Raw genomic sequence first — 26656 nt, forward strand, 5'->3', positions numbered from 1 at the left:
ATGAAAACAAGATCTTTATCTGTTGAGAGTTTGTTGGGTGTCACAGTTTATTTTTCATCTGCATCCACTGTTTATTAAGAGTCTGTTGTTGAAATACCTCCTCGATAACGGTCTAAGAACGTTTGCCTCTTCACCTGTGCCACAGCCCACAGATTTCCAAACACGTTAGACATGTTTGCAAATTAATCCTCTCTACATTCCAGGAAATTATTCCATCTTCAGAGCCCACAGATGGGGAACAGGAAATTGGGTTCCTGAGTGGAATACTGTATTCCTTCAGATTAAAGGGAAGAGACAAAGAGGGTGATTAATTACTGTGCATACACTATGTGGCAGACTCAAGAGCCAAAATATACTCTTACCAAATGTGCTAAAAGTAGGTGCCCATATCCTACATCTCATAGTGAAGTGGCTCAGAGCAGGGGCTTTGGGTCATGCTTCTGGGTTCATATCCTGGCTTTGTCATGTCCAAGCTCTGTGACCTTGGGTATTTCTTCACTTCCCTCCCTTAACTGCAAAGTCAGTGTCTTAGTTGCTGCTGTAACAGAAATACCACACGTGAGTGGCTTTAAAAGAACAGAAATTTATTTTCCCACAGTTCTGGTGACGAAAAGTCCAAATTAGGGTCTTGACGATATTAATTCCTTCTGTGAGCCTCTCTCCTAGTTTCTGGTGTCTGTTGGGGATTCTTGGTGTTCCTTGGAGTTCCTTGGTGTCTGCCTTCCCTGCGTGTGTCTGGGTCTTTTTCTAACTCAGAAATGATTAGGTTTAGGATCCACCGTATTCTGGTATGACCTCATTAACATAACAAAAGAAAAATCCATTTCCAAACATCCACAGGTACAAGGACCAGGAATTCAACACATATTTTGGGGAGACACAGTTCAGTTCATAACACTCTTGGTCAGTTATAACATCTACCTTATGTGGCTGCTGTGAGGATTAAATGATACCCATAATGATCCTGGTACACAGGTAAACGTCAAAGTTATGAACTTCACGGTATTATTCTCCCCATCGGAATGTACTGCCAAAGTCATGGCATAAATGAGAGATACCTGGACACCAGGGTCCCACCTTATACCTATTCAAGAAAAATTCACTTCAAACTCTTCCAAGAAAATAATCTACAAATACCTCGGTTCTAGCCACTAAATATAAAAATTGGCTTTGCGTCAAAGGCCACAAGTTAAACAGTTTAACATCAAATTTCATCCATTCATTCAATTATTCAGTAAGTGCGTATGGAGCACAGTCTCCATCAAGGGTTGTTTTAGGTTCTGAGGATTCATAAGTTGGGTAGGGCAGATACGATTTCTGCTCTGAAGGGGTTTCCGGTCTGGGACGTAGGAACCAGACCAGCTGAAACAGAAAAAACAGCAGAAGTGAGAAAAGGGCAAGAGAGTTTGCAAACATATAACTAATGCTTCAAAACCGGCAGCTTTGGCTGCTTCGGAGGCTTGAATTATTTCCTGTCTCCCTATTCCTTTCTCCATCCTGCACTCTGTACTCCAATGTACTTCTTCTCCTGGGGTTACTCCACATTTAAATCCTGAAGTGTGCTAAAGGCCACATCCATTTCCCTCTTAGGTGCAGGGACACCTGGAATCCTGGAGAAGGAAGATGGCAGCACCACAGTGGGAGGAGTCCAGAAGCACCTGGCCCTGCACAGCCCCTAGACTACCCATGCAGGGGCGGGAGTCCAGATGGCCCTGCACAGCCCCTAGACTACCCATGCAGGGGCGGGAGTCCAGAGGTGCTGATTCTAGGGAGGTGGAGGAATTCCTAGCTAGCAATCAGTCTTTACTGGACTATGGAGTGGGGGAGGGGGTGGGCGGAACCCGCAGGATCAAGCTTACTAGTAATTTGTAAGGTAATCTGGGATTCCCCTCTAACATGGGAGGTGAAAATGTGCATTTTTCTGGGAATATTCATTCAACCAATACATGAGCATTTACTAGGTACCAAGTACTGTTCTAGGAGCCTCTGCATGGTGCTAACAGTTAAGTGCTCGGGTACTAACTTAAAGATTGGTGGTTTGAACTCACCTAGAGGCACCTCAGAAGAAAGGCCTGGTGACCTGCTTCCAAAAGGTCACAGCCATGAAAATCCTGTGGAGCACAGTTCTACTCTGAAATACAATGGGGTAACCATGAGACAGAAGCTGCTTGAGTGAGGCACTGTTTTAGGAACTGGGAATACATCAGTAAACACAACCGCCAAATTCCCTGCTCTCCCAGAGCGTACACTCCAGAGGAAGATGAACCATACACAGCTTTATACTAAAAAAATTGTTTAGGAATTATGGTGCTAGAGCCGTGGTCCTCAACATTGTGTAACAGCACCACTTGGGGGCACCTTAAAAATCCAGATGAGAGACCCTCTCCCTGACATTCGGGATGGCTGGACCTGGGGTTGAGTTTAGGATCCTACTGAAGCTCCCCATAAGATTCTGTTCCACAGGTTTGGAACAAACCAGTTGTTTCTGAGACAATCAACCAACCAACCCATCGTCTTGAACTCGTGGCGGCCATATGTGTTAGAGAGTGGAACTGCCTCATTGGGGTTTCTTGACGGTAGTCTTTACGCAAGCAGGTTCCAGGCCTTTCCTCCACTGCACCCCTGGGTGAGTTCGAACCACTAACCTTTATGTTAGTACCAAACCAAAAACCAAGTCTGTTGGCGTCAAGTCAATTCCGACTCACAGCCACCCTACAGGACAGACTGGAATTGCCCTGTAGGGTTTCCAGAAAGCGGCTAGTGGATTAGCAGTCAAGCACAAATCATTTGTGCCACCTGGGGACCTCCTTCTGAGAAAAGAGGCTGGAGATGAAGGACGCGCCCCTCACCAAGGAGGGCCACGGGAAATTGGCCACCTCCTTTCAGAAACACAAGGAGGCAATAAGATTTTATGTTCTGGATATTCCAAGAGAGAAGCATCAACATTCTTTTCTTGGATAAACCAAACCAGTTGCTGTCGAGTCAGTTCCTACTCATGGCAACTTCATGTGTGTCAGAGTAGAACTATGTATGCTCCATAGGGTTTTCAATGACCGATTTTTCGGAAAAAAGATCTCCAACCCTTTCTTCTGAGGTGCTTTTGGGGTGGACTCAAACCCCCAACCCTTAAGGGTAGCAGCCTAGTGCATTACCCTTTGCATCGCCCAGGGACTTCTAGCAAGAATAAAACCCATTGCCTTCAAGTCAATCACAACTCATAGCGACCCTATAGGACAGAACAGAACTGCCCCATAGGGTTTCGAAGGAGCAGCTGGTGTATTTGACCTTTTGGTCAGCAGCAAATCTCTTAACCCCTGTGCCACCAGGGCTCCCTATAATAAAATAGAATCCTAAAAAAGTGCTTTAAGATATTTAAATATATGTTTACACATTTTTTAAGTTCTAGAAAGTAAATGAATTATCATCATTTAACCTGAAACCTCAAATGATTTCCTTTCCCTTTCCAAATTGAGTATTAATACTACTAATAATATACTTTTATTATATGCCACTTGACGAGTATTCGCTTTACAAGTATTCTCCCATGTAACGCTCCCAAGGACCCCGTGAGGTACTGTTACAGTCTTCTTACAGGGCAGAAAATGAAGGCTCTGAGAGACCACGGAACTTGCCCAAGGTCACACAGAGTGGACCACGGGAAACCAACACTCCGGAGCCCAGCTCTCAACCTGACCCCTGGGGCATACCACTCTCTCAGTCCCCTCAACTCACCTCCCTTATTTAGCATTTGGACTCTCTCCTGTGACTAAAGATGAATAATCAAGTTATAAATCATTAAAAGGAAAAAGAAACCGCTTGGGAAAGTCCTTAACCGCCCAGGCCCATCAAGGGAGTATTTGGATAGGGCAGCCTTCGTGGCGACTGTGTTTCTCCTGCCTGCGGCCGAGCTGGTTCTGTAACCTCACCGGACAGACACACGCTCTCCCCGCCTCTGGGCGGCTCCCGAGGTGGAGCGACCCGGGGCCTCGAATTCTGAGAGGTGGCGGCTGCGCGCCTATGCCCCAGACTCCGTGGCGATCCTTATCTCCTGGCCTCGGGGCGGGTCCCCAGGCTTCCCGGCTCCGCCAGTACCTTGAGTCCAGGGCAAATGACAGACTCCAGAAGTCTCTTCTGGAAGGACAGTTAAAAAGCTAGATGCCATTTAAACGAGGGTTGGAGGTCCGAACCCCTCCAGCCCCTGGGCTTCTCTCCCTCGCCTGTATTTTTCCGTGTCCTATGACGTTGGCTCCAAAGTTTAACGGCGTATGGGGGCGTGCGAGGCTCACAGGGATCCCAGATTGGTAGCCCCCGGGATCCTGGCAGATCCCCCGCCAGAACGCGAAACCGCGGGCACACGGCGGCGGGGAGCAAGGGCGCGCCTCCCGGGGGTCTCAGGGGTTTAGAGGGAAATTGGCTGGGAGTGTCGGGGGCGGACACAGCGGGCTAGGTGACCCACAGCCACAGGCGAGGGCGGCAGGAGGCTTAGGGCCAGCGTGAGTGCGTGAGTGTGAGCGCAAGGGTGAGTGTGTGAGCGCGGGGGTGAGTGTGTGAGCGCGGGGGGAGAGTGTGAACGCGGGGGTGAGCGCGGCGGTGAGGGTGAACGTGAACGCGGGGGTGAGTGTGAGAGCGGGGGTGAGTGTGAGCGCGAGGGTGTGTGAAAGCGGGGGTGAGTGTGAGCGCGGGGGTGAGTGTGAGCGCGAGGGTGAGTGTGTGAGCGCGGGGGTGAGTGTGAGCACGGGGGGGAATGTGTGAGCGCGAGGGTGAGCGCCGGGGTGAGGGTGAGCGCGGGGGTGAGGGTGGGAGCTGGGGTGAGGGTGGGAGCTGGGGTGAGGGTGAGCGCGGCGGTGAGGGTGAGCGTGAACTTGGGGGTGAGTGTGAGTGCGAGGGTGTGTGTGTGAGCGCGGGGGGGTGAGGGTTAGCGCGGGGGTGAGTGTGAGCGCGAGGGTGAGTGTGTGAGCGCGGGGGGGTGAGGGTGAGCGCGGGGGTGAGCGTGAGCGCGAGGGTGAACGCGGGGGTGAGGGTGAGCGCGGGGGGTGAGGGTGAGCGCGGGGGTGAGTGTGAACGCGAGGGTGTATGTGTGAGCGCGGGGGGGTGAGGGTGAGCGCGGGGGTGAGTGTGAACGCGAGGGTGAGTGTGTGAGCGCGGGGGGGTGAGGGTGAGCGCGGGGGTGAGTGTGTGAGCGCGGGGGTGAGGGTGAACGCGGGGGTGAGGGTGAGCGCGGGGGTGAGCGTGAGCGCGAGGGTGAACGCGGGGGTGAGGGTGAGCGCGGGGGTGCGTGTGTGAGCGCGGGGGTGAGGGTGAACGCGGGGGTGAGTGTGTGAGCGCGGGGGTGAGTGTGAACGCGAGGGTGTATGTGTGAGCGCGGGGGGTGAGGGTGAGCGCGGGGGTGAGTGTGAACGCGAGGGTGAGTGTGTGAGCGCGGGGGGTGAGGGTGAGCGCGGGGGTGAGTGTGTGAGCGCGGGGGGTGAGGGTGAGCGCGGGGGTGAGTGTGTGAGCGCGGGGGTGAGGGTGAACGCGGGGGTGAGGGTGAGCGCGGGGGTGAGCGTGAGCGCGAGGGTGAACGCGGGGGTGAGGGTGAGCGCGGGGGTGCGTGTGTGAGCGCGGGGGTGAGGGTGAACGCGGGGGTGAGTGTGTGTGAGCGCGGGGGTGAGTATGAGCGCGAGGGTGAGTGTGAGCGCGGGGTGAGCGCGGGGGTGAGTGTGTGAGCCTCCCCAACCCCCACCTGTTTGAAGCGGTTTTAAAATCCCGAAGTCAGACTCTTTATGTTTCAAAAGTTTCAGTTTAAGTGAAATACATGCGCTCTTCCTATATATTTTTTAAGTTCTGGAAAGTAGGAGGCGAATTACCATCCTTTAACCTGAACCCTAAAAGGAGCTGCTGGGTCTACGCCTCGGAAAGAAAAGGAGGAGGACGCTCAGCGGTGTGCGAAGGGGAGGAGGGCGGCAGTCGGCTGCTCTCAGGCTCGGCTTTAGGACCCAACGGGAAGCCCGTTGGACTCTTTCGCTCAGGGAAGGAGAGGCGGGGCGGGCCGGATGGCAGGAGGCCGCGGGGCGCATGCGCGCGCGTCTCCTCCCGCCGGCCGCTTCGCTGCGCTCGGCGGCGCGGAATAGAATGAAATGTAACAAAACAAGCCGAGCCTTTGTATCTGCTTAAAGGGGCCGCGGGCACTTCCCTGCTGTCCTCCCCCTCAGCCCCGCTGCGCCGCCGCGTCTCCAGGGCTCCCAGCAACTGGGCTGGCAGGGCTTGCCCCACCTCGGGAGCAGCCGGCCAGCGAGGAAGGACGAGCCGGGCGGGAGGCAAGGAGGAGGCTCCGCATTTCTAAAAGGCAAGAAAGAAAGGAAGGAAGGAAAAAAAAAAAAAACCAAAAAAAAAACCCGGAGCGGCGTAGAGTGGACTCTGGTCCGAGCGAGCGCGGTCGGGCGCCCGGACGTGGACCGAGAGGCACCGGAACGCAAACAAAGCGCGCGGGCGCCCGTGCAGGCTCGGTGGGGAAGCCCAGAAAGTTTGTTTGACGATGGCCTGAGTGCGCGAGTGTGTGCAGGCGAGCGAGGCCGCCAAGTTCCTCTCCAGGGGCGTTACTGGGAGGAGGTGGCTCTCCTATGAACCACCGGCGGCTTGGAGGCTTGCGCTGGGGGGGCACCTGTCTCTCATTTTATTTTATTTTTTGGAGGAGGGGTGTACCTCGTCATGTCGAAAGTGATCCAGAAGAAGAATCACTGGACCAGCAGGGTTCACGAATGCACCGTGAAGCGGGGGCCCCAGGGCGAGCTGGGGGTGACGGTGCTGGGGGGCGCGGAGAACGGGGAGTTTCCGTACGTCGGAGCGGTGGCCGCGGCCGAGGTGGCGGGGCTTCCTGGCGGAGGAGAGGGTCCGAGGCTGGGCGAGGGGGAGCTGTTGCTGGAGGTGCAGGGGATCCGGGTGTCCGGCTTGCCCCGCTATGACGTGTTGGGAGTCGTCGACAGCTGCAAGGAGGCCGTCACCTTCAAAGCCGTCAGACAAGGTAAGACCGGGCGCGCCTCTGGGGGCGCCCCTGGAAAACTGCACGGGCTGTGGGGTGTCTCCCTAACCGTGATTTCCCGCGTTCCTCCTCGCAGCGAACCCGAGAGGGGACGTTGAGGCTGTGTGCCCTGCAGTAGAGACATACACAAAGTTGTTGCGAGACTGTAGGTTGTTTGCCCACCTGCTTTGGAAGAGGCGTCTGGGTTTGAACAGGGAACCGGGGAGACGTGTCGCGGGCCTGGTTGCCAGCCTGTTATCTCAGCCACCAAACGCAGCGCAGCCTCGCCTGCACCTGGAGGAGAGTTGGGGAACTGAGGCTGGAGCAAAGGTGGACGCTCCAGCAGCTCCTTGGGGGAAGAGGTGCTGCGGGCGCAGCTGCTGACTTTCTTCTGCCATTTTTCTGTTTCCAGACCTGGAAAGTGGGTATGAAGGAAGGAAGGGTCCTCAGTTTACTGGATCCCCTCCACCCTAAAATCGGCTTCACCCCACAACCCCTCGCCTGGCGGTTCCTAAGCCCGCTGCCTGAAGATTCTGCATTCACCCCACAGCCGAATGACGCATGTGTCTCCACCGTTTGGCCCAGCACCGGGCGGGGCGAGGGGGTATTACTCTTAGCGCAAATCTAGACCCAATTTACGCTGTCTTTATTATCATCATCCTCTATAATAACGATAGCTACCATTCATTGATTTGCATTCCGTGCTAGGCTCTGGGCGCTGCCTTACTTGTATGATTTCACTCTGGTTCACAATCCTAAGAAAGAGTTGTTTTTATAAACCCCATTTAACAGATACGGAAACCGGGACTGACATTGGTTAAGTGACTTGCCCAAGGTCACACCCCTACCAAAAGCCTGGTTTGAGTTGCAGAGCCTTAAGCACTGAGGAGGTAGGAGGTAGGGGTTGGGGGATGACCCTCAGGGACTGGAGGGGCTAACTTGTGTCAGGAAGTAGACTAGATTTTCCCCTGAGAAGCCTGGAGGGGTCTACCTCTTAGAGGATGGAAGATGCAGTTGGTTGGGGGAGGAGGAAGAGGGGTGTCTTACATCTTGGTTTGGGACAGCAAGGGGCTGTTCCTACATCAGTCCAGCAGAGAAGACTGGAGTCTCTAAAAGGCATCCCTTGTGTGACCAAACTCCATGATGCAGTTCTCTCCCTGAAAACACCAAAGGAGGTGACATAGTTGAGCATGGTAAAGAGGTCCCACATGTGTCTGTCGGTGGACAGCAGCTGGAGGAATGTGTCAAAGGAAAGAAGGCCTGGGCTGGGCTTCTCTTGGAAACAGGCTTGTTCCAGGAAAGGGAAGAGGGGGCAGGGGATAGCTAAGTCTTTGGTAGCTTTGGGAGCTGAGGGGTGGACACTGAGCTATGAAAATCTTTGGCCATTTATGTCCTCATCTCCACTTGGACACTTCCTCCAAGAAGCCTTCCAGGTTCCTGCCAGGATGAACAAATCCTTCTTCCTCTGGGCTCCCTTGATGTGTACCTTGTGGTTTTTAACTTAGAGCTACAAGTTGGGTCCTACTCCTCTTGTCCCAGGTAGTAAGCTTACTGCAGGGAGAGACTGTGCCTCATTCCTAGCCCTTCTCCCCAGCCTTTGCTTGAGACCCACCTCTGAGGGTGTTCCCTTATCTATAAAATGGCTTTCTTCTGGGTGTTATGTAAACTAGTACAGGAAGTGCACAAAACAGTGCCTGGCATGTACTGAGTGTTCAGTAAAGGTGAGTTATTGTTATGTTTGAATTGAATTGAGTACTTACTTCTTTGTAAGGTTAACTTTTGATGTCAGGGACCTGAATTATCAGGATTTGATAGAGTTGTAGGGAAAATACTGTGTCAGGACATTTGATGGGAATGGACGCAGGCATTTTGGAGAAAGGAGTGGAGAAAGGATAGGCCCACCTAGTGGGGTGTCTGGTGGTGTCCGATGGGCCCATGGGGACGTGTTTTCAGTGTGCCCGATGCTGCATATAGCTGGGCTTCCTCTCTTCACTGGCCATCAAAAGAAACAGGAGGCATTGTCCCAGGGCTGCGTCATTATGGAGCTTTGGAAGGGTTGGAGAGTTAATCAGGTGGGTTTAGAAGTGGGTTCAAAGGGAAGTAGAGTCTCTTAGAACTATTCTGTGTGCACATAATGTTCACAGCAGCTGTGTGTGTATATAAAATTACTTGTAATGGAGTAGAATAAAAATGTCGATGAGGAATCCCGAATGGCCTGGAATCCACTACAGTGTGAAAGCTATTACTTCTCATAATAATTGCACAGGCAACAGTTAGCTCTTCTTATGTCTTCATTGCTAGTAAAGATGGCACTAGAAGCCACTTCATCAGGCTGTTGTTCCCTTTTTTATACCGAGAATGTAATTTAAGTGACATGACAGAACTGCACTTACTGTGTCTTCGTTACTGTGTCCTAATATCAGGCAGGTCCATATTTGGTATGTGGCAAAGAAAAGTGTTATTTCTGTATTGTCTACACCTTGAGTTAACCACTGCCAGTGATGCGGGTCACTCTGCGTGCTATCTGTATGGAAATGTCACGGTCTTATTGTGGGAGAAGATTCTGCTGTTTCCACCTTATGGCATCTCCCTGGAAAGATGCACGCGCCAAAATAGTCTAGCAAATGGTATTAGACGCAGGACTGGATTGTGAAGGAATCCAGCTAAGTGGATCTACAGGGTTGGAGTTGGTTCATTTTAAATGGAGAAGATTGTTGTGTTTCAGAAGGTGCCTAAACTAGGAAAAAAAGAAAAAATATATATATGTTTTTATATACTTTATTGAAGTATCATTAACTTACAGTAAAATGCACAGATCTGAAGTGTATAGTTTGAGTTTTGACAAATGTATACGCTCATGCTATCATCACTCCAGTTAAGATATAGAACATTTTCATCACCCCGGAAATTTCCCTCAGGTCTCTTTCCCGTCAGTTTCCCCCACCCCCTCCAGAGGCAAATGTTGTTGTGATTTGGTTCCTAACAATATCAATGAAATAATGCAGAATGTACTCTTTTGTGTCTGCTCTTGTTGCTCAACAAAATGTTATGGAGATTTTTTCATGTTGTTTTTGTTCTTTCCTTAAACTACTGAGTCCTAGTGCAGTGTATAGACAGCAGCTTCTTCATCCATTTGCTTATCGATGAGCATTTGGCTTTGGCTGTTACCGATAAAGCTGCTCCAGATGCTGCCGTTGCCCCACGCCTTTGCCAACCTTTGATGCTGTCTGTTTTCTGAATTTTAGCCGTTCTCTATTTAAAAAAAAAAAAAAAAAAAATTTAATAGAGGTATATGGGGAAAGGAAAAAAAAAGTAAGAAAACTGATGTAGGAGGTACGCAGTATTTATTAAGCACTTGCCTTGGAATGTGCCAGCCCCTTCTCAGAGCAAGTGTTTTATGTCTAGTCTGTTGTTGTTGAATACCGTTGAGTAGATTTTGACTCATAGGGACCCCAAGTGACAGAGGAGAACTGTCTCAGATTTTTCTCTGCTGTAATCCTTGTGGAAGCAGACTGCCAGGTCTTTCTCCCGTGGAGCTGCTGGGTGTGTGTGAACTGCCGACCTTTTGGTTAGCAGCGGAAAAGCACTTAGCCCTTGCACCACCAGGGCTGAGTTCTTAGGTCCTCACAATAGGACTCAGATATTGAGGTTCAGAGAGTTGGGGTAACTTTCCCAAGGGTCATACAAGAGGTGGCAGAGTCCTGCTGGAACCTAGTTGTGTCTGATTCCAAAGCCCATGTTCTCAGTTCCTTAGACAATGGGTCACAGAGTGTGGTCCCCAGACCAGTGGCATTAACAGTACCTGGAAACTTGTCAGGAACGGAAATTCCTGAGCCTATTCCTGAGCCTGCCCCAGCCCTACTGATCCAGAAACAGGGGTGGAGACTAGGGGGTGTTTTAACAAACCCTTCGGAGATTCTGATGTGTGCTCAGTTTTGAGACCTCCTGCCCTAGCAAATCGACTGAGATTTTGAATATGCCATCAGATGAGGCAAGTGACCTGAGCCCCAGAGCAAGCTGCGCCGAATCGTGCTGTCTCCTCGGCAGGACGGCCTCCTGGGCCTTGGTTACTCCTGCCGAAGATAAGGGGTGTGTCCTTCAAGGCCTTAGCGCTCCTGAGACTTTGTGATGCCATCAACAACCCAGACTCCAGAGTTTTAAAATGATGTGATTGCAGTTTCCCAAACTGGTATATATAGGTGGTGCTTACATACTTTTGTAGGTGAATTTTGTGGTTTTGCATATTACCCAGGAACTAAAGCTGACCCTCTACTTTTTCAGACAGAGTGAAGACAGTAAAGAAGACAATTTAAAAACCCAAACCCCGCCACCAAACTTTCCCCTCATCCTAAAGAGGGAATTGTGACTGCATAAAACTGAATATGTATGTGTGTGTATATATATATATATATACATATAGTTCTTTGTCACTTGTTTTGCTGGTGTGTGTTTGTTTTGACCAATTGAAATATATGACAACTCTGCAACGAAATAATTCTGTTCTCACCTCCCCCACCTCCACTCCTTCCCCCCTCACTCTTCCCACCCTCATCTCTCGTCACACCCCCCTCTCCCTGCACCACACCCACACCCCACCTCTCCCCACATCCCCCACCTCTCCCCACACCCCCCTCTCCCCACACCCTCCTTCCCCACACGTCCCCTCTCCCTATACCCCATCCACATCCCCCACCTCTCACCACACCCTCCTCTCCCCACACCACCCACACCCACCTCCCCATACCTCCCCTCTCCCTATACCCCACCCACTCCCTGCTTCTTCCCACATCCCCCACCTCTCCCCACACCCACCTTCCTATACCGGGGTACCTCTTCCCTCTCCCCACACCCGTCCCTGTCCCCACACCCCCCTCTCCCCAGTCACACCCCCATAGTTCCTCCCTCTGCCCACAACCCCCTCCTGACACCCCCCACACGTCCTCCCTCTCCCCACATCCCCCGCCTCTCCCCACATCCCCCGCCTCTCCCCACATCCCCCGCCTCTCCCCACATCCCCCGCCTCTCCCCACACCCCCCTCCTGACACCCCCCACACGTCCTCCCTCTCCCCACATCCCCCGCCTCTCCCCACATCCCCCACCTCTCCCTCCCTCCCCCGCTCTCCCTCCCTCCTCCCTTCCCTGCATCCCCTACCTTTCCTCATACCCCCACAATCATGAGGTTGACTCTTCTGTTTCGTCAGAGAGACCCTCACTGATAACCTCATCTGTGGCTTGTTACTAAATGCTTAACATCCAGTTCTGGGGGGTGGGAGGGCCCTCATTTGTAGCATAACTGGAGTTGGGAAGAGATGCATATAATTGTTTTTCCCGAGCCAGTAAGGACCTGTATGGACCAGTCCCACCACATAACTGATCCCATCAAAATAGTTCCCTGAGTTGCATGTGATCGTATCACCCTGTTGCGTGTCTTCATAGCCTCAGTACAATCTCACCTTATGGTCTTCTGTTTCTTCTGTATTGTCTCACTCCCTTTCCACCACCCACTGCTCTGACAGGGATCACAATAGCCGGTCCTGCACAGAGTAGAAGAAAAATGTAAAACAAAATTCAAACTCACAAAAAATACCAGACTTACTGATCTGACGGAGTCTGGAGAAACCCCAAGAGTATGGCCCACAGATACCCTTTTAACTTAGCACCAAAGTCACTTCTGAGGTTCACCCTTCAGCCAAAGATTAGGCAGATCTATAGGGCTAACAATAACACATGAGGGACATGCTTCATAGTTCTACCATGTAAAAAAAGTTCTACCATGTATACAAGACCAAATGGGCACACCAGCCCAAAAGCAAAGACGAGAAGACAGGAAGGGACAAGAAAACTGGACAAATGGAAATTTATTGAGAAGGGGAGACTGTTGACACCTCACAGGGTTGGCAACCAATGTCACAGAACAATGTATGTATTAATTGTTTAATGAGACTAGTTTGCTCTGTAAACTTTCTTCTAAAGCACAATTAAAAAAAAAAAAAATTACATCCCTGGAATCCTTGTGGGGCAGTTCTACTCTGTCCTATAGGTTCACTATGAGTTGGAATCGACTCCAGGGCAATGAGTGTTTGGTAAAATAAACCCATTGCTGTGCAGTCCGTTGTGACTCATAGCAACACTGTCCACGTAGTAGAACCGCCCCACTTCTGCGGCTGTAATCTTTAGGAAGCAGACTGCTACATCACAGCGGCTAGTGGGTTCAAAGGCCTGACCTTTTGGTTAGCAGTCCAATGCTTAACCACTTGTGACACCAGGACTCCTTTTTGGTAAAAATAGTACCTGGCAAAGTGCTCACCAAAATTTGTGGGATGGGTAAATGAATTTTGGGACATATGTCATTTATATTCTGCTGTTCCTCCTTATTCAGATGATAAGTGCAGACTAGGCCATATGTAACATCTTTCTGCTTTTCCCTCTGTTCACTTTTTACTTCTTATTTGGGATCCTAATGTGTTCACTTTCTCATCACCAGGCTTTCCACTCAGCTGACACCCTATGACTAATAGTCTTGATAAAAAAAAAGGTATAAATGCCTCACAAGGCTTAATGAGTTATATTCAAGTATTTCTGCTGTTGACTCCAAATAAAGTTTAAGAAGTGAGTCTCTAAATGTGAAATTTCAGATGTTTGGCAGGCAAGATGATGAGGGACTTTTCTGTTTTATATTGATGTGGGACCTGCTCTGTGTCAATATCACCAAGAATGGCATTTTCCCTCCACATTCTTACAGCATTGTCCCAGTGTACAATTTTTTTTTCTGGCCAATAGCAAATCAGATCTTTGCTAGAGAAAACAGTTTGATTTCAGTTCTCTGTTTCTCTTAAATTATGCTTTGTGTTTGTATGTCTTTTTTTTTTTTTTAGCTTAAATCTTTTAAAAATTAATCTCTTTGTTTTTAGTGTCAGAAGACCACTCTCCAAGGGATATTTTTAGGTTACGCTGTAGAACACTCCACTGCTTTTACAAAAAATAACGCAAGGATGGGCAACCCAACTTGTCCATTGTTTCCGGTGTCTACCCTTTGCATTGGCTGTGTTATTTAAAAATAGAATAACCTGACCTTATGATGCAATGGCATACAGTTCGCTCACTGCATATGCTGGCGTCTATTACCCAGCTAGTTTTGGATGGCAGAATCGATGATATCCACCGAGGAGAATTAAGTGGTTTATAAGAGAAAACATTCTGACATCTCCTTACCACAAGGGTTTATATTGAAGGGTGTTGCTTTATAAACTATGGTTATTTAATGCAAAACATCAGTCTATGATGTTAGTGGTTCTTTCCTTGAGTTCGTATATATGTGTAACAGGATATACTGATTTTGTATACACTGGGAATAAAGGCTGTCAAATTTTTTATGGGCTGACATTCATGTCCTAAAAAAGTAGGTTACTGCGTTCCTGCCTGTCTTTATGCAGTTCCTATATGAGATTCATGACCTTGGAAAACCCCTAATAAACACTGGAGCTTTGCTATAATGTGCCCCTATGGATGTCTGAATTAATAATAGTGTTTCTGCTGAGGTTGTTTTGGTATTTCTATAGCTAAAAATCTCCACAGATGACAAGGACAGACCTGTCGTACCGACTCCTGCTTTATAGGGTCCAAGGCATTCTGGATGTCAACTTTGCTTAGACTTTCTTCTCTGCAGGCATGTAACAAAATTAGAAAATGTAATTTGAGGAATGTCTTTTATGATTAAATAATAATCTTTTCTTTTTATAGCTAAGTAATTAAAGAATGGAGTGATCTTATTTGTAACCATTTCTGTAGTCCTCATCTTAGAGTGATGATCTGGCCATGACATTATTTTCCTTTCCCTATCTATTGCCACTTTCTCAGCGGGGTCCTCCCCGACCACTTTCTCAGCGAGGCCCTCCCTGACCACTTTCTTAGCGAGGCCCTCCCTGACCACTTTATTTAAACTTATAACTCCACCACCACTCCATCATTCCTTGTTCCCCTTCCCTGCTTTATTTTTCTCCATAGTATGTAAATCATTTCAAAGTAAATAAGTTACTGATTTTGTTTGTCTCCTCCCTCGCCCCTGAGAATATAAGCTCCAAGAGGGCAGGGACGTTGTTTGTTTTGTTGCCTCACTGTATCCCCAGTACCAGGAGCAGTGCTTTGCACTTGGTAGCTGCTCAGGCATTTGAGCAACTATTTGAATGTCCGCTGTGGAATTTAGAACTAGAATAAATCTGTCTTGGGCTCAGTTGCCTCTCTGAAAATTCTGATATTTGAAAGTCTCTGAAAATGTAGGTATGGATCACGTTAAACTTGATAGGGCCAAGTAGAGCTGATTGATTGATCCAGGAATATTCTTGAAGACAGTGAGCACTGTTGGCCTGCTTCAGTAGGTCTTGGTATTACAGGTTTAGACTAGCATAATGCTGAGTGTGTAAGGAAACTGTGCAAACTCGCACCCTCAGCTGCATTGTGAATGGGCCTCTGGCACTGTCTCCTGCGTGTAGAGACTTTTTCTCTTGTCATCTCCAGTGTCATGACAATGAGTTACATAAGAAAATTACATTCTCACAGCTGAGGTATCAACCCCACCATTATTGCAGATGGAGGAATATGTGTATGCCTTTAATGGGCCATGGTTATGTTTCCCACAATAAGGTTAATCTTTTAGCCCATTAGAAGACAGAATTCCAGGCCCTCTTTATGGGCAGTAGCATGATGGTGCAATTAAAAGGCTATTATACCCTGAGTATAAGCCACGTTTCACAATTATTGCTATATGCAATGTTAACAGGGCTGTAATGCTGCCCATAAGATAATCTACAAATACCAATTTATTGATGTGTTGTAGGTTTGCAGGTTTTAGATCCAGACTGGCCAGGGTTAGAAGCCAGGCTTTCTCACTTACTAGCTGGGTTACCTTGGGCAAGACACTTCGTCTTTTTGTGCCTGGGTTTTCCCCAATGAAAAAGAAGGGTAATAACGATACCTATCTTTTAGAGCCTATGGGGGAAATCAAATAGACGATTTAAGTAGACCATGTGGCACAGGGCCTGGCATATAGTGAGTGCTCAATAAATGCTGACTTCCCCTTTTGAAAGCACTTGAAAGAGAAGAAAGAACTGCTGAGAGATGGAGATTGTGGGACACAGTTCCCTGGGAAACTTTCCAAGTTGAGAAACTCTCATTTTTCTGCATGATGCTGCTTTTAAAAACATGCTGCCTTTTTAAAAGGTAAAGGCTGGATTAGTTCAGGCAAGTAGAAAGGAAACCTCTGCATCTTACACGTCATCGTGCACCTCCTAAACTTGCCTCACACTGTCATGGTGATGCATCGATTCTAATGCTTGTCATCAGGCCCCAGGTGGTGGTAAGGCATGGAGGGAACGCCTTTTCTCTCCCCATTTCAGCAAGGATGATCCTGGAGAACTTGACACCAATGTCCTCAGATCATCGTGGCACAAATTCCTGGGCTCCCACATCAGAAATGGCAGGGGAGGCAGTGGAGCTTAGTGGCTATAAAGGTTTGGAGTCAGACTGGTTGGGTTCAAATCCAGGCTTCATCACTTCCTTCCTGAGTGGTTGTGGTCAAGTTAACTTCCCAGTTGAAAAGGAGAATACCTACCTCATAGGGTGGTTGTTAGGGTTAAATGAGAACATGGCAGACAAGTGGTGCTCACTGACATACCCATATAATAGCGGCTGTGATGATTTTTCACTTGAGAAGCGGAGACAAATCAGTGTGTTCCTCTGAAGCAGTGGTTCTCAACTGGGGGTGATTTTGCCCCCAAGGGGATATTTGGCAATTCCTGGAGACATTTTTGGCTGTCACTACTGGGGATGGGGGTGCTAATGGCATCTAGAGACAATGGATGTTGCTAAATGTCCTACAATGCACAGGACAGGCCCTGCAGTAAAGGATTATGCAACCCCAAATGTCAGTAGTGCTGAGCTTGAAAAACCTCACTCTAAAGTTTAACTTCACAGGTGAGACTGGGAGCCAGAATTAGGGGTGACAGACTATTAATAATATCTTTTATTTATTGGTCCTTTTACATGTCACTGAGACCTAGGTTAAGGTTTTGCCTTTGTAGGTGATCTTATTCCCATTTTGTAGATGAGAAAATAAGCTTGAGAAGTCAAGTAACTCACCCTGGCGCCCAGGCAGCCGACACAGGTGAGATTCAAACTAAGATCTGCTTGTTTCCCAGATCCCATCCATGGGTTTCCAAGTTAGAAATGTCTTCATTCCATAGCCTGGAACCCCATGTCCTTTTACTGTGGAGGTCAATGTGGACATGACTCTTTTAGGTTGTACCCACTGCTGTCAGAGACCACAAAACCTTCATGGTAGGTTGTCTTTGGGTTCTCTAGAGAAACAGAACCAGTGAGAGATACACATGCGATATGGTTTACTTAAATCACCTCGTTTGATTCTCCTGTCAACCCTAGGAAGTAGGTATTATTAATCCCCATTTTCAGAGTGGAAAGCCCAGGCACAAAGAGGTGGAATGTCTTAGGTGAAATATGGATAGACAGATAGATTGATAGACTGATAGATGTATTGATCCCTGGTGGCGCAGTGGTTAAAAGCTTGGCTGCTAAATGAAAGGTTGGGAGTTCAAATCTATCAGCTGCCCCTTGGAAATCCTATGAGGCAGTTCTACTCTGTCCTATAGGACCGCTATGAGTCAGAATTGATTCGACAGCAACAGGTTATATATATATATATATATATATATATGTATATGTATACATGTATATATATGATCAAGAACTGATGGTACTGAAGGAAGAGGTCCAAGCTGCATTGAAGGCATTGATGAAAAACAAGGCTCCAGGAACTGATGAAATACCAATTGAGATGTTTAAAGAAACAGATGCAGTACTAGAAGTGCTGACTTGTCTATGCCAAGAAATTTGGAAGACAGCTGCCTGGTTAACCGTCTGGAAGAGATCCATATTTGTACCCATTCCAAAGAAAGGCCATTCAACAGAATGTGGGAACTATTGAACAATATCATTAATATCACACACAAGTAAAATTTTACTGAAGATCTTTCAAAAGCAGTCGCAGCAGTACATCAACAGGGAACTGCCAGAAATTCAAGCCTGGTTCAGAAGAGAACATGAAACGAGGGATATCATTGCTGATGTCAGATGGACCCTGGCTGAAAGCAGAGGATACCAGAAAGATGTTTACCTGTGTTTTATTGACTATACAAAGGCATTCCACTGTGTGGATCAAAACAAATTATGGATAACATTGCAAAGAATGGGAATTCTCAAACACTTTATCGTGGTTATACAGAACCTGTATGTAGACCAGGAGGCAGTCATTCAAACATTACAAGGGGGTACTAGGTGATTTAAAGTCAAGAAAGATGTGTGTCAGGGTTGTATCCGTTCACCATATTTATTCAAACTGTATGCTGAGCAAATAATCTAAGAATCTGGGCTATATGAAGAGTGTGGCATCAGGATTAGAGGAAGACTCTGCAATATGCAGGGGACGCAACCTTGCTTGCTGCAAGTGAAGAGGACTTGAAGCACTTACTGATGAAGATCAAAGACTACAGCCTTCAGTATAGATTACTCCTCAACATAAAGAAAGCAAAGATCCCCAGAACTGGACCAATAAGAAACATCATGGTAAACAGAAAAGATTAAAGATGTCAAAGATTTTGTTTTACTTGGATCCACAATCAATGCCCATGGAAGCAGCAATTAAGAAATCAAAGCACGCATTGCATTGGGCAAATCTGCTTCAAAAGGCTTCTTTAAAGTGTTAAGCAAAGATGTCGCTTTAAGGACTGAGATGCGCTTGACTCAAGCCATGGTGTTTTCCGCCACCTCACATACATGTGAAAACTGGACAATGAATAAAGAAGACTGAAAAAGAATTGATGCTTTTGAATTATGGTGTTGGCAAAAAATATTGAATATACCATGGACTGCCAAAAGAACGGACAGATCTGTCTTGAAAGAAGTATAGCAAGGATGCTCGTCAGAAGCGAGGATGGCAAGATTTCGTCTCATGTACTTCGAACATGTTATCAGGAGGAATCAGTCCCTGGAGAAGGACATCATGATTGGCAAAATACAGGGTCAGTGAAAAAGAGGAAGACCCTCAACGAGATGGATTGACACAGTGGCTGCAACAGTGGGCTCAAGCATAGCAACGATTGTGAGCATGGTGCAGAACTGGGCAGTGTTTCGTTGTTGTGCTTAGGGTCACTATGAGTCAGAACTGACTCGATGGCACCTAAGAACAACACAGGTGCATACATACATACATACATACATACATAAATATATATACATACACAGATATATAGATAGAGGGGGAATGAGAGAGGGAGAGGATAACTTCAATAAATTGGCTCACATGATTATGGAGCTGACGAGTCCAAAATCCATGGTAAGGTGGCAGGCTGGAGATTCCTGCAGGCTTGCTCCATTCCAAGATCCATATGCTAGGCAACAAAAAAGGTGCGGAGTGGAGAGACTTATGCCAAAATATGTATTTATAGTGTGGAGGCGGAACACACCCTTTCCAACTGATCCCATTACACTAGCTTATGTTGTGGAAGGTGATTACATTATATTATACTATGGAATGGCACCTAGCCTAGTGTTTGGCTAAACCACAGGGAACCATAGCCTGGCCAAGTTGACATTTAAAATTGACCAGAACATAGCCCCACTGAAGATAGTCTTAGACATAAAAAAAATGGATTATCAAAGTGTTTAAGGGCCAGAAATTAGACCATGCTGCTACGTATTTTCAAGCGGTTCTGCATATTTGCTTCTGTTTTGCCTGATTTCCCTCACCTACATCGTTAATTCCTTCCTCTTCTCTGCTGTCTCTCTATTTTGCATGCACATCATTATTTCAAGAGTCAGAATAAAACCAAAAGAACCCACTAAGAGTCACAGTTATGTCTTTTTTATTGTGCTTTCAGTGAAACTTTACATTTCAAGTTAGTTTCTCATACAAAAATTTATACACACATTGTTATGTCACCCTGGCTGCTCTCCCTGTAATGTGACAGCATACTCCTCCTTTTCACCTCAGATTTCCCGTGTCCATTCAGCCAGCTCCTGTCCCCCTCTGCCTTCTCATCTCCCCTCCAGACAGGAGCTGCCCATTTAGTCTTGTGTATCTACTTGAGCTACGAAGCACACTCTTCACGAATGTCATTTTATGTTTTATAGTCCATTCTAATCTTTGTCTGAAGAGTTGGCTTTGGGAATGGTTTCAGTTTTGGGCTAACAGAGAGTCTGGGGGCCATGTCCTCTGGGGTCTCTCCAGTCTCGGTCAGGTTGTTTCCATTTTTTTGCTATTACGAACAGTGCCACGATGAACATGGGTGTGCATATGTCTATTCCTGTGAGGGCTTTTATTTCTCTAGGATATATTCCAAGGAGTGGGATTGCTGGATCATGTGGTAGTTCTATTTCTATCTTTTTAAGGAAGCGCCTAATCGATTTCCGAAGTGGTTGTACCATTTTATATTCCCACCAGCGAGTGTATAAGTGTTCAGTCTCTCCACAACCTCTCCAACATTTATTATTTTGTGTTTTTTGGATTAATGCTAGCCTTGTTGGAATGAGATGGAATCTCATTGTAGTTTTGATTTGCATTTCTCTAATGGCTAATGATCATGAGCATTTCCTCATGTATCTGTTAGCCACCTGAATGTCTTCTTTGGTGAAGTGCCTGTTCATATCCTTTGCCAGTTTTTTAATTGGGTTATTTGTCTTTTTGTTGTTGAGGTTTTGTAGTCATCTTGTAGATTTTAGAGATTAGACGCTGATTGGATTTGTCATAGCCAAAATTTTTTCCCCGGTCTGTAGGTTGTATTTTTGCTCTTTTGGTAAAGCCTTTTGATGAGAATAAGTGCACAACAAACTCCCTTACCCTACCCTGAAAAACCAAACCTGTTGCCATCAAGTCGATTCTGACTCGTAGCGACCCTGTAGGACAGAGTAGAACTGCCCCATAGAGCTTCCGAGGAGCGCCTGGTGGAGTTGAACTGCACACCTTTTGGTTAGCAGCTGTAGCACTTAACCACTACACCACCAGGTGTCCAAGCGCACAATAGTGTCTTGTAATTGTAAATCTGCCTGTCTGTCCATACTGGATTATATGTTTTTTGAAGGCAGCATCCCTGTCTTCTGTTTGTTTGTAACCCCTGCCCACTATAGGTGCTCAGGAAATATCTACTGAATTGAATTCCTTTGGGGATTACGTATAGGCATAATTTTTAAATAAGAAAAAGTCTTGCTTAACATCTTTTTCTCTAGAATATTCGTGGCTTATTTTTAAGGCATATTAAATATACTTAGCCATATGTCTGACTTATCCGTGATGATTTAAGATGGTTGTCTGCCAGTTTTGTAGCATTTTGAACTGTAGAGAAACTATTGAATTAATTGTGCTGAAGGTCTGAGAAGGCCTTATTCTGGCCAGATGTGTGCAGTGGCTGAGCCTATTGCTTAGGTAATGTGACTGGGGAAGGCATCACTTGGGCTTCATTTTAAATATTTTGCCATCTGGATTCTTGACTAAGTGTTAGAATTTACGTTTGATAGGGCGAGCATGTTCATTTCCTCCTCCAGCTACCAGCTTGTTTAAGTCTGTGTGACTTGGTTAAGAATTCAAAACTCAAGATCAGGTCGTGAAAAAATAACTTCTCTGATGGTGGAGCATGTGTGTTTTTTTTTTAAAGCATAGATATCCAGATTTTGGTTCCTAATCTTAAAAAAAAAAAAAATAACGTGACCTAGTATGACTGTGAAACACTACCTAGAGTTGGTCTGTGCTTCCCCTGCTTTGATTTTTTCCTGGTGGAATTGAATTTTTTTTCTCATTTAAAACGTTTAAACTATAGACAAAGATATGAATATAAAAGGAAAATTTATCCACATTGCCTATATCCTACCCCTAGAGAAATTCATTTGATGATACTGCATTTTTCTCCAGACCTTTTTCAATGCATATATATATATATATGCATTGCAGATTTTTTGGGGGGGAGGGGTGAAGGATCTTTTTCTTATAAAAATGAGATTGTACAATATATGCTGTTTTGATAGAATTTTTTTTGTGCCTTTTTCTACACTGCGTATAGACCTACTTTAGCATTTTCAATGGCTGTGGAGCCTATTTTTTTGTTGTGTTATATTAAACCATTCTCTGAGCGTGAACATTTAGATTGTTTTAAGTTGTTCCTTATTTTATACAACATACTGATGAATATTCTCATACATAGAGTTTGATGAACTTTTTCAGATATTTTCTCTGGATGGATGTTCAGAAGTAGAGCTGTTGGCTCTGTCTTCTGTCTTTGCTGCCTATGTATGAGAGTCCTGTAGTTGTTCACTTAGCTCACTTTTAGCAGATACTACCTAGTACAAGAATTCTTTATTTAGAGTGGGCATCTCAAACTCAAATACTGACACAGTGGTTAAGAGCTCAGCTGCTAACCAAAAGGTCGGCAGTTCAAATCCACCAGCGGCTCCTTGGAAACCCTATGGGGCATTTCTACTTTGTTGTATAGGGTCGCTATGAGTTGGAATTGACTCGATGGCCATCATTTTGTTTTTTTTATTTTTGGGAGTGGTGGGGACTGGGGTAAACTGGAAGGGCTTGCCCTATCCTAAGGGGCAGTTGCTGTTCAGCTTCAGCCTGTTTCTGCCATGTGGGAACGTTGGCCCAGTGTTGCCAGATCTTCCAGGTTTTCAAGACAATCCAGAAGCTTGGATTTTTTTTTTTTAGGTGAACTTTTCCACTTTAAAAAAGTGAATTCAAAGTTCCTTTTAAAAACATGAATGAACCAAACAAAACACATCTGGGAGCCATATCTGGTTTTCAGGCCGTGAGCTTGCAACCTCTTTATTTATGTTTTTGTCGCTTTCACTTAACGTCTCTCACACTTTACCTCATCAAGAGCAGTAACCACGTATCTAACTCATGTCTGTATCCTCAGGGCTTAAGACACTGACCCTAGTAAGGGTCAATAAATGTTTGTTGAGGTGAATAATAAGTTCCAGAAGTGGTCCGGGTTGGCTCTCAAGTCTGCGTAAGTTCATTTGAGGCCTAGCTTGTGAAAGCTCCCCAGTTCTAGTGGTGATGAGCTTGGGACGGGGTATATTTTGACAGCAGATCACTATTCTTGGAATAGTGTGTCTTAGAGCCCTGGCTGAGTCTTAGAACTAGGTGTAAAATGGCATCTTGAAATTGAGGTGTATATGAATAGGTGCTGGGAATAGTGTAAATTCTCAGCTCTCAGGTGCTTTTAAAGGAGTCCTGCTGGTGTAGTGGTTAAGTGCTTGGCTGCTAACTGAAAGGTTGGCATTTCGAACCCACAAGCCTCTCTGTGGGAGAGAGATGTGGCAGTCTGCTTCTGTAAAGATTTACAGCCTTGGAAACCCTATGGGGCAGTTCTAATCTCTCCTGTAGTGTTGCCCTGAGTTGGAATCTGCTGTGCAGCAACGGATTTTTTTTGGGGGGGAAGGTGATTTTAAGGTGCCCTGGTGGTGCAGTGATTAAGTGCTCAACTACCAACCAAAAGGCCAGGGGTTTGAACCCACCCAGCGGCTCCTCTGAAGAAAGACCTGAAATCTGCATCTCTAAAGATTAAAGATTACAGCCTAGGAAGCCCTCTCGGGCAGTTCTGCGCTGTCACATGGGATTGCTGTTGAGTTGAAAATTGACTTGGGACACCTAACAACAGCAACAAAGGTGATTTTACTGTGAAATGTGTGGCCTTACAAATAAAAGAATGAATGAACTTTTGTATATACCTCTTCAAGAGGTTTTAAGTATGACAAGAAAGTCCCTCATAACCCCATTTGTTTGGCCATTGTATACATAAATCAGGACCCAAAGCTGGACTCCCAAGAGTGAAGGCTGTCAGAACACTACCCACCTGTAAGACCATGGGCACCTGTTCTTTAGTGCTGACATTAAATGGTAGGATTCTGTTCTTTGAAAACCAGTGCGTCTTGTCTTGCTTTCCTGCCTGCATAGTGGATGGTTCTGCATTACGTAATTCACGTCCAGCACCAGGTTTGCTGCACTAGGCATGAGGAAAGGGACTCGGGTGGTTCGGATGAAAAGTTTAGTCAATGCAGTTCTTCTGTCAAGGAGCAAAGCAAGGGACCCAAACCAAAACCAAACCCACTGCCATCAAGTTGATTCCAAAACGTAGCAACCCTATAGGACAGAGTAGAACTGCCCCGTAGGGTTTCCAAGGCTGTAAATCTTTATGGGAGCAGACTGCCACATCTTTCTTCTGTAGAGCAGCTGGTGGGTTCGAACAGCCGACCTTTCAGTTAGCAGCCAAGTGTTTTAACCACTGCGCCACCAGGGCTCCTGTAAAGCAAGGGAAGGCCTTTATAAAATGAGCTCTATAAAGCTGGCAGAAAACCTGGTGGCACAGTAGTTAAGTGCTATGGCTGCTAACCAAAAGGTTGGCAGTTCAGATCCACCATGTGCTCCTTGGAAACTCTATGGGGCAGTTCTGCTCTGTCCTATAGGGTTGCTATGAGTCGGAATTTGATGGCATCAAGTTTCTTTTTTTTTATAAAGCTGGCAGCAAAAGCCCAACGTGGATCCTAATTTTTGCTAGGTTTGGAATTGTGTTGTTTCTGTCGTGTGCTTCCTTACTCCCCTCTCTTTGTCGCACACCCATATCAGAATAAGAACATTATGGAAAGCTGTCTAGGAATTCAAATTTTAGATTGAGTATTCCGTATGTAATCCAGTGCTGCAGATCTGAGACAAAACTAAAGAGAGTTTTCAAGTTTAGACTACTGTATGCTCTAATCCACTTCATTATGGTAACCACTTTTGGGGTCCTTAGAAGTCACCCAGCTTAGCTTGAGATTTGGCTTCTGTCCACTACTTTAAAATGCTCAAGGATAAGATGTAGTAGGAAAAGTTTATGTACCATAGTGTTTTAGGCCAGGACATCCTTCATAAAATTCCTGTGCTTTGGATTTTCTTGTTTAAAGGGTCTAGCTAGCTGTTCCGTAGTGTAAACCCACAGTTAAGCATCCTCACGGCATATATAAAAACTCTTTTTTAAGCATAAGGAATTATCTCAATATTGATATATTACAAATATATCATCATTTATAAGAGGAAAAAAAAAAGCGGGGGAATTAAGATGCCAAGCAAAGGAAAAATTCACGTAGCTATTGCGTATTTATGTCTCTGTACCTCTGTGGGAAAATTTCTTCATAGGGAAGAAAGGCCCTGGTGTTCTTCAGCAATGTGACTCTGGTCCAATAAGACTCAGCTAAAACTGTAAGCTCAAGCTATTCTACTGGAATGTATTACCTCTGAGAAAGATGATTTTGAGAGGAAGGCATTATTGGGAATAACATAGCTGGTTGTTACTATCGGAGTCTTTGGTGGAAGGAGCCTATCCATAGGGTCTAATGAAACATGGTGAGTCACCCAGTTGCCTGAATTCCTGAGGGAAGAGAGACGTTCTGAAAAGCCTGCAGGAGAGATTTGCAGCCCTGTGCACCTGTTCCCAGGCACGTAGATTCACCTGGTGGCTGCTAACAGATTGCAGGCAGAGATACTTGGAGAAAATGACCGACTTTGAAAACAGTGGCCCCAAAATTGGGTTTGGGTGAATGGAAGGTGCATCAGAATTACCTGGGAGCGTTTTCAGGCTATGGGGTTCTGGAGCAGTAGTGTCAGCATCGGGCAGGGGTGGCTTCATTAGTGATTCTGCCTCATGTCTCCTGCTTCCCTGCCCAGTGGAACCCTGTGTCCTAACTCCGGAGAACAGACTGTGGGACAGCCAGTGACTCTGAATCATCGTTATTGTTGTTGTTAGTTGCCGTCACATTGATTCTGATTCATAACAACCCCATGTGTGCAGAAAAGAGCTGTATTCCACAGGATTTTCTTAACTGTAATCTTTATGGAAACTGAGTGCCAGTACTTTTTTTTCTTTATGGCAGCCACATTCATAGTACTGCTGAGTGAGTTTGAACTGCCAGCCTTTTGGTTAGCAGCCAAGTGCTTAACCATTGTACCACAAGGGATCCTTAAATACGGAAGTACCAGGCCCCTTCCCAGGAGTCCTGGTGGCACAACACTTAAGTGCTCGGTTGGTGGTTCAAGCCCACATAGCAGCTCTATGTGAGGAAGATTTGGCAATCTGCTTCCGTAAAGATTATAGCCTAGAAGACCTTATGGGGCAGCTCTACTTGATCACATGGGGTTTCCATGGGTTGAAAATCAACTGGATGGCAGCTAACAACAAGAACAGTGGGCCCCTTCCCAGACCTTTGGAATTAGGATCCTGGGGGTCAGGCCCTGTGAATCCACTTGGTTGGTTTAGGGGAGTCTATCCAGGCTTCAATATACTGGCCTTTTTAATTCCAGCTGTCTCATAAATGGTGACAACAAATACCCTCTACATATGAGCGAACATTGATTGTGGGGAGGGGCTGACAATGAATGGAAAGAGGACAAATTTGAGCTAGTAGCTCTTCTCGGGGCAGATGCTGGGTGCGTGCCTGCGGGTCCGTGGAAGGGCAGTTACTTTCTTCAGAGTCCTACCATTAGTCTGGTAGTTTTAGAAGGGCCTTCCCACGGCACTGCACTTGGCTTTTTAAAATTGAAAGGGAACTCTGTAGGAGGG

The 26656-nt window shown here is 46.5% G+C and overlaps 2 protein-coding genes across 3 annotated transcripts in view; one reads left to right on the forward strand and one right to left on the reverse strand.

Annotated features, from left to right (window-relative positions):
• Positions 1-4391: 4391 nt before the first annotated feature.
• LOC135228540 (uncharacterized) lies at positions 4392-6689 on the reverse strand. Its single transcript, XM_064275178.1, has 4 exons — positions 6682-6689; positions 6375-6519; positions 5913-6318; positions 4392-5722 (listed from the first exon to the last, which is right to left on the reverse strand). Exons 1-4 carry the CDS (start codon positions 6687-6689, stop codon positions 4392-4394), a joined length of 1890 nt encoding a protein of 629 aa, XP_064131248.1.
• The window catches only part of MAGI1 (membrane associated guanylate kinase, WW and PDZ domain containing 1), a 701787-nt gene continuing 681298 nt past the window's right edge, over positions 6168-26656 (forward strand). For both annotated transcript variants that reach the window (XM_064274271.1, XM_064274270.1), the window contains exon 1: positions 6168-7000. In XM_064274271.1, coding sequence (XP_064130341.1) covers positions 6688-7000 — 313 coding nt within the window. In that variant the 5' untranslated portion in view covers positions 6168-6687. The remainder of the gene's footprint in view (positions 7001-26656) is intronic.

The sequence above is a fragment of the Loxodonta africana genome, chromosome 22 (assembly GCF_030014295.1).
Source record: "Loxodonta africana isolate mLoxAfr1 chromosome 22, mLoxAfr1.hap2, whole genome shotgun sequence".
Classification (NCBI taxonomy): Eukaryota; Metazoa; Chordata; class Mammalia; order Proboscidea; family Elephantidae; genus Loxodonta; species Loxodonta africana.

Excerpts from the sequence above, each read along its gene's own strand:
- LOC135228540 (XM_064275178.1), bottom strand. Across the intron at positions 6,319-6,374 it reads TCCACTCTACGCCGCTCCGG|AAATGCGGAGCCTCCTCCTT; the intron begins GTTTTTTTTTTG and ends CTTGCCTTTTAG. Across the intron at positions 5,723-5,912 it reads CCCTTCGCACACCGCTGAGC|GTGGGGGTTGGGGAGGCTCA; the intron begins GTCCTCCTCCTT and ends CGCTTCAAACAG.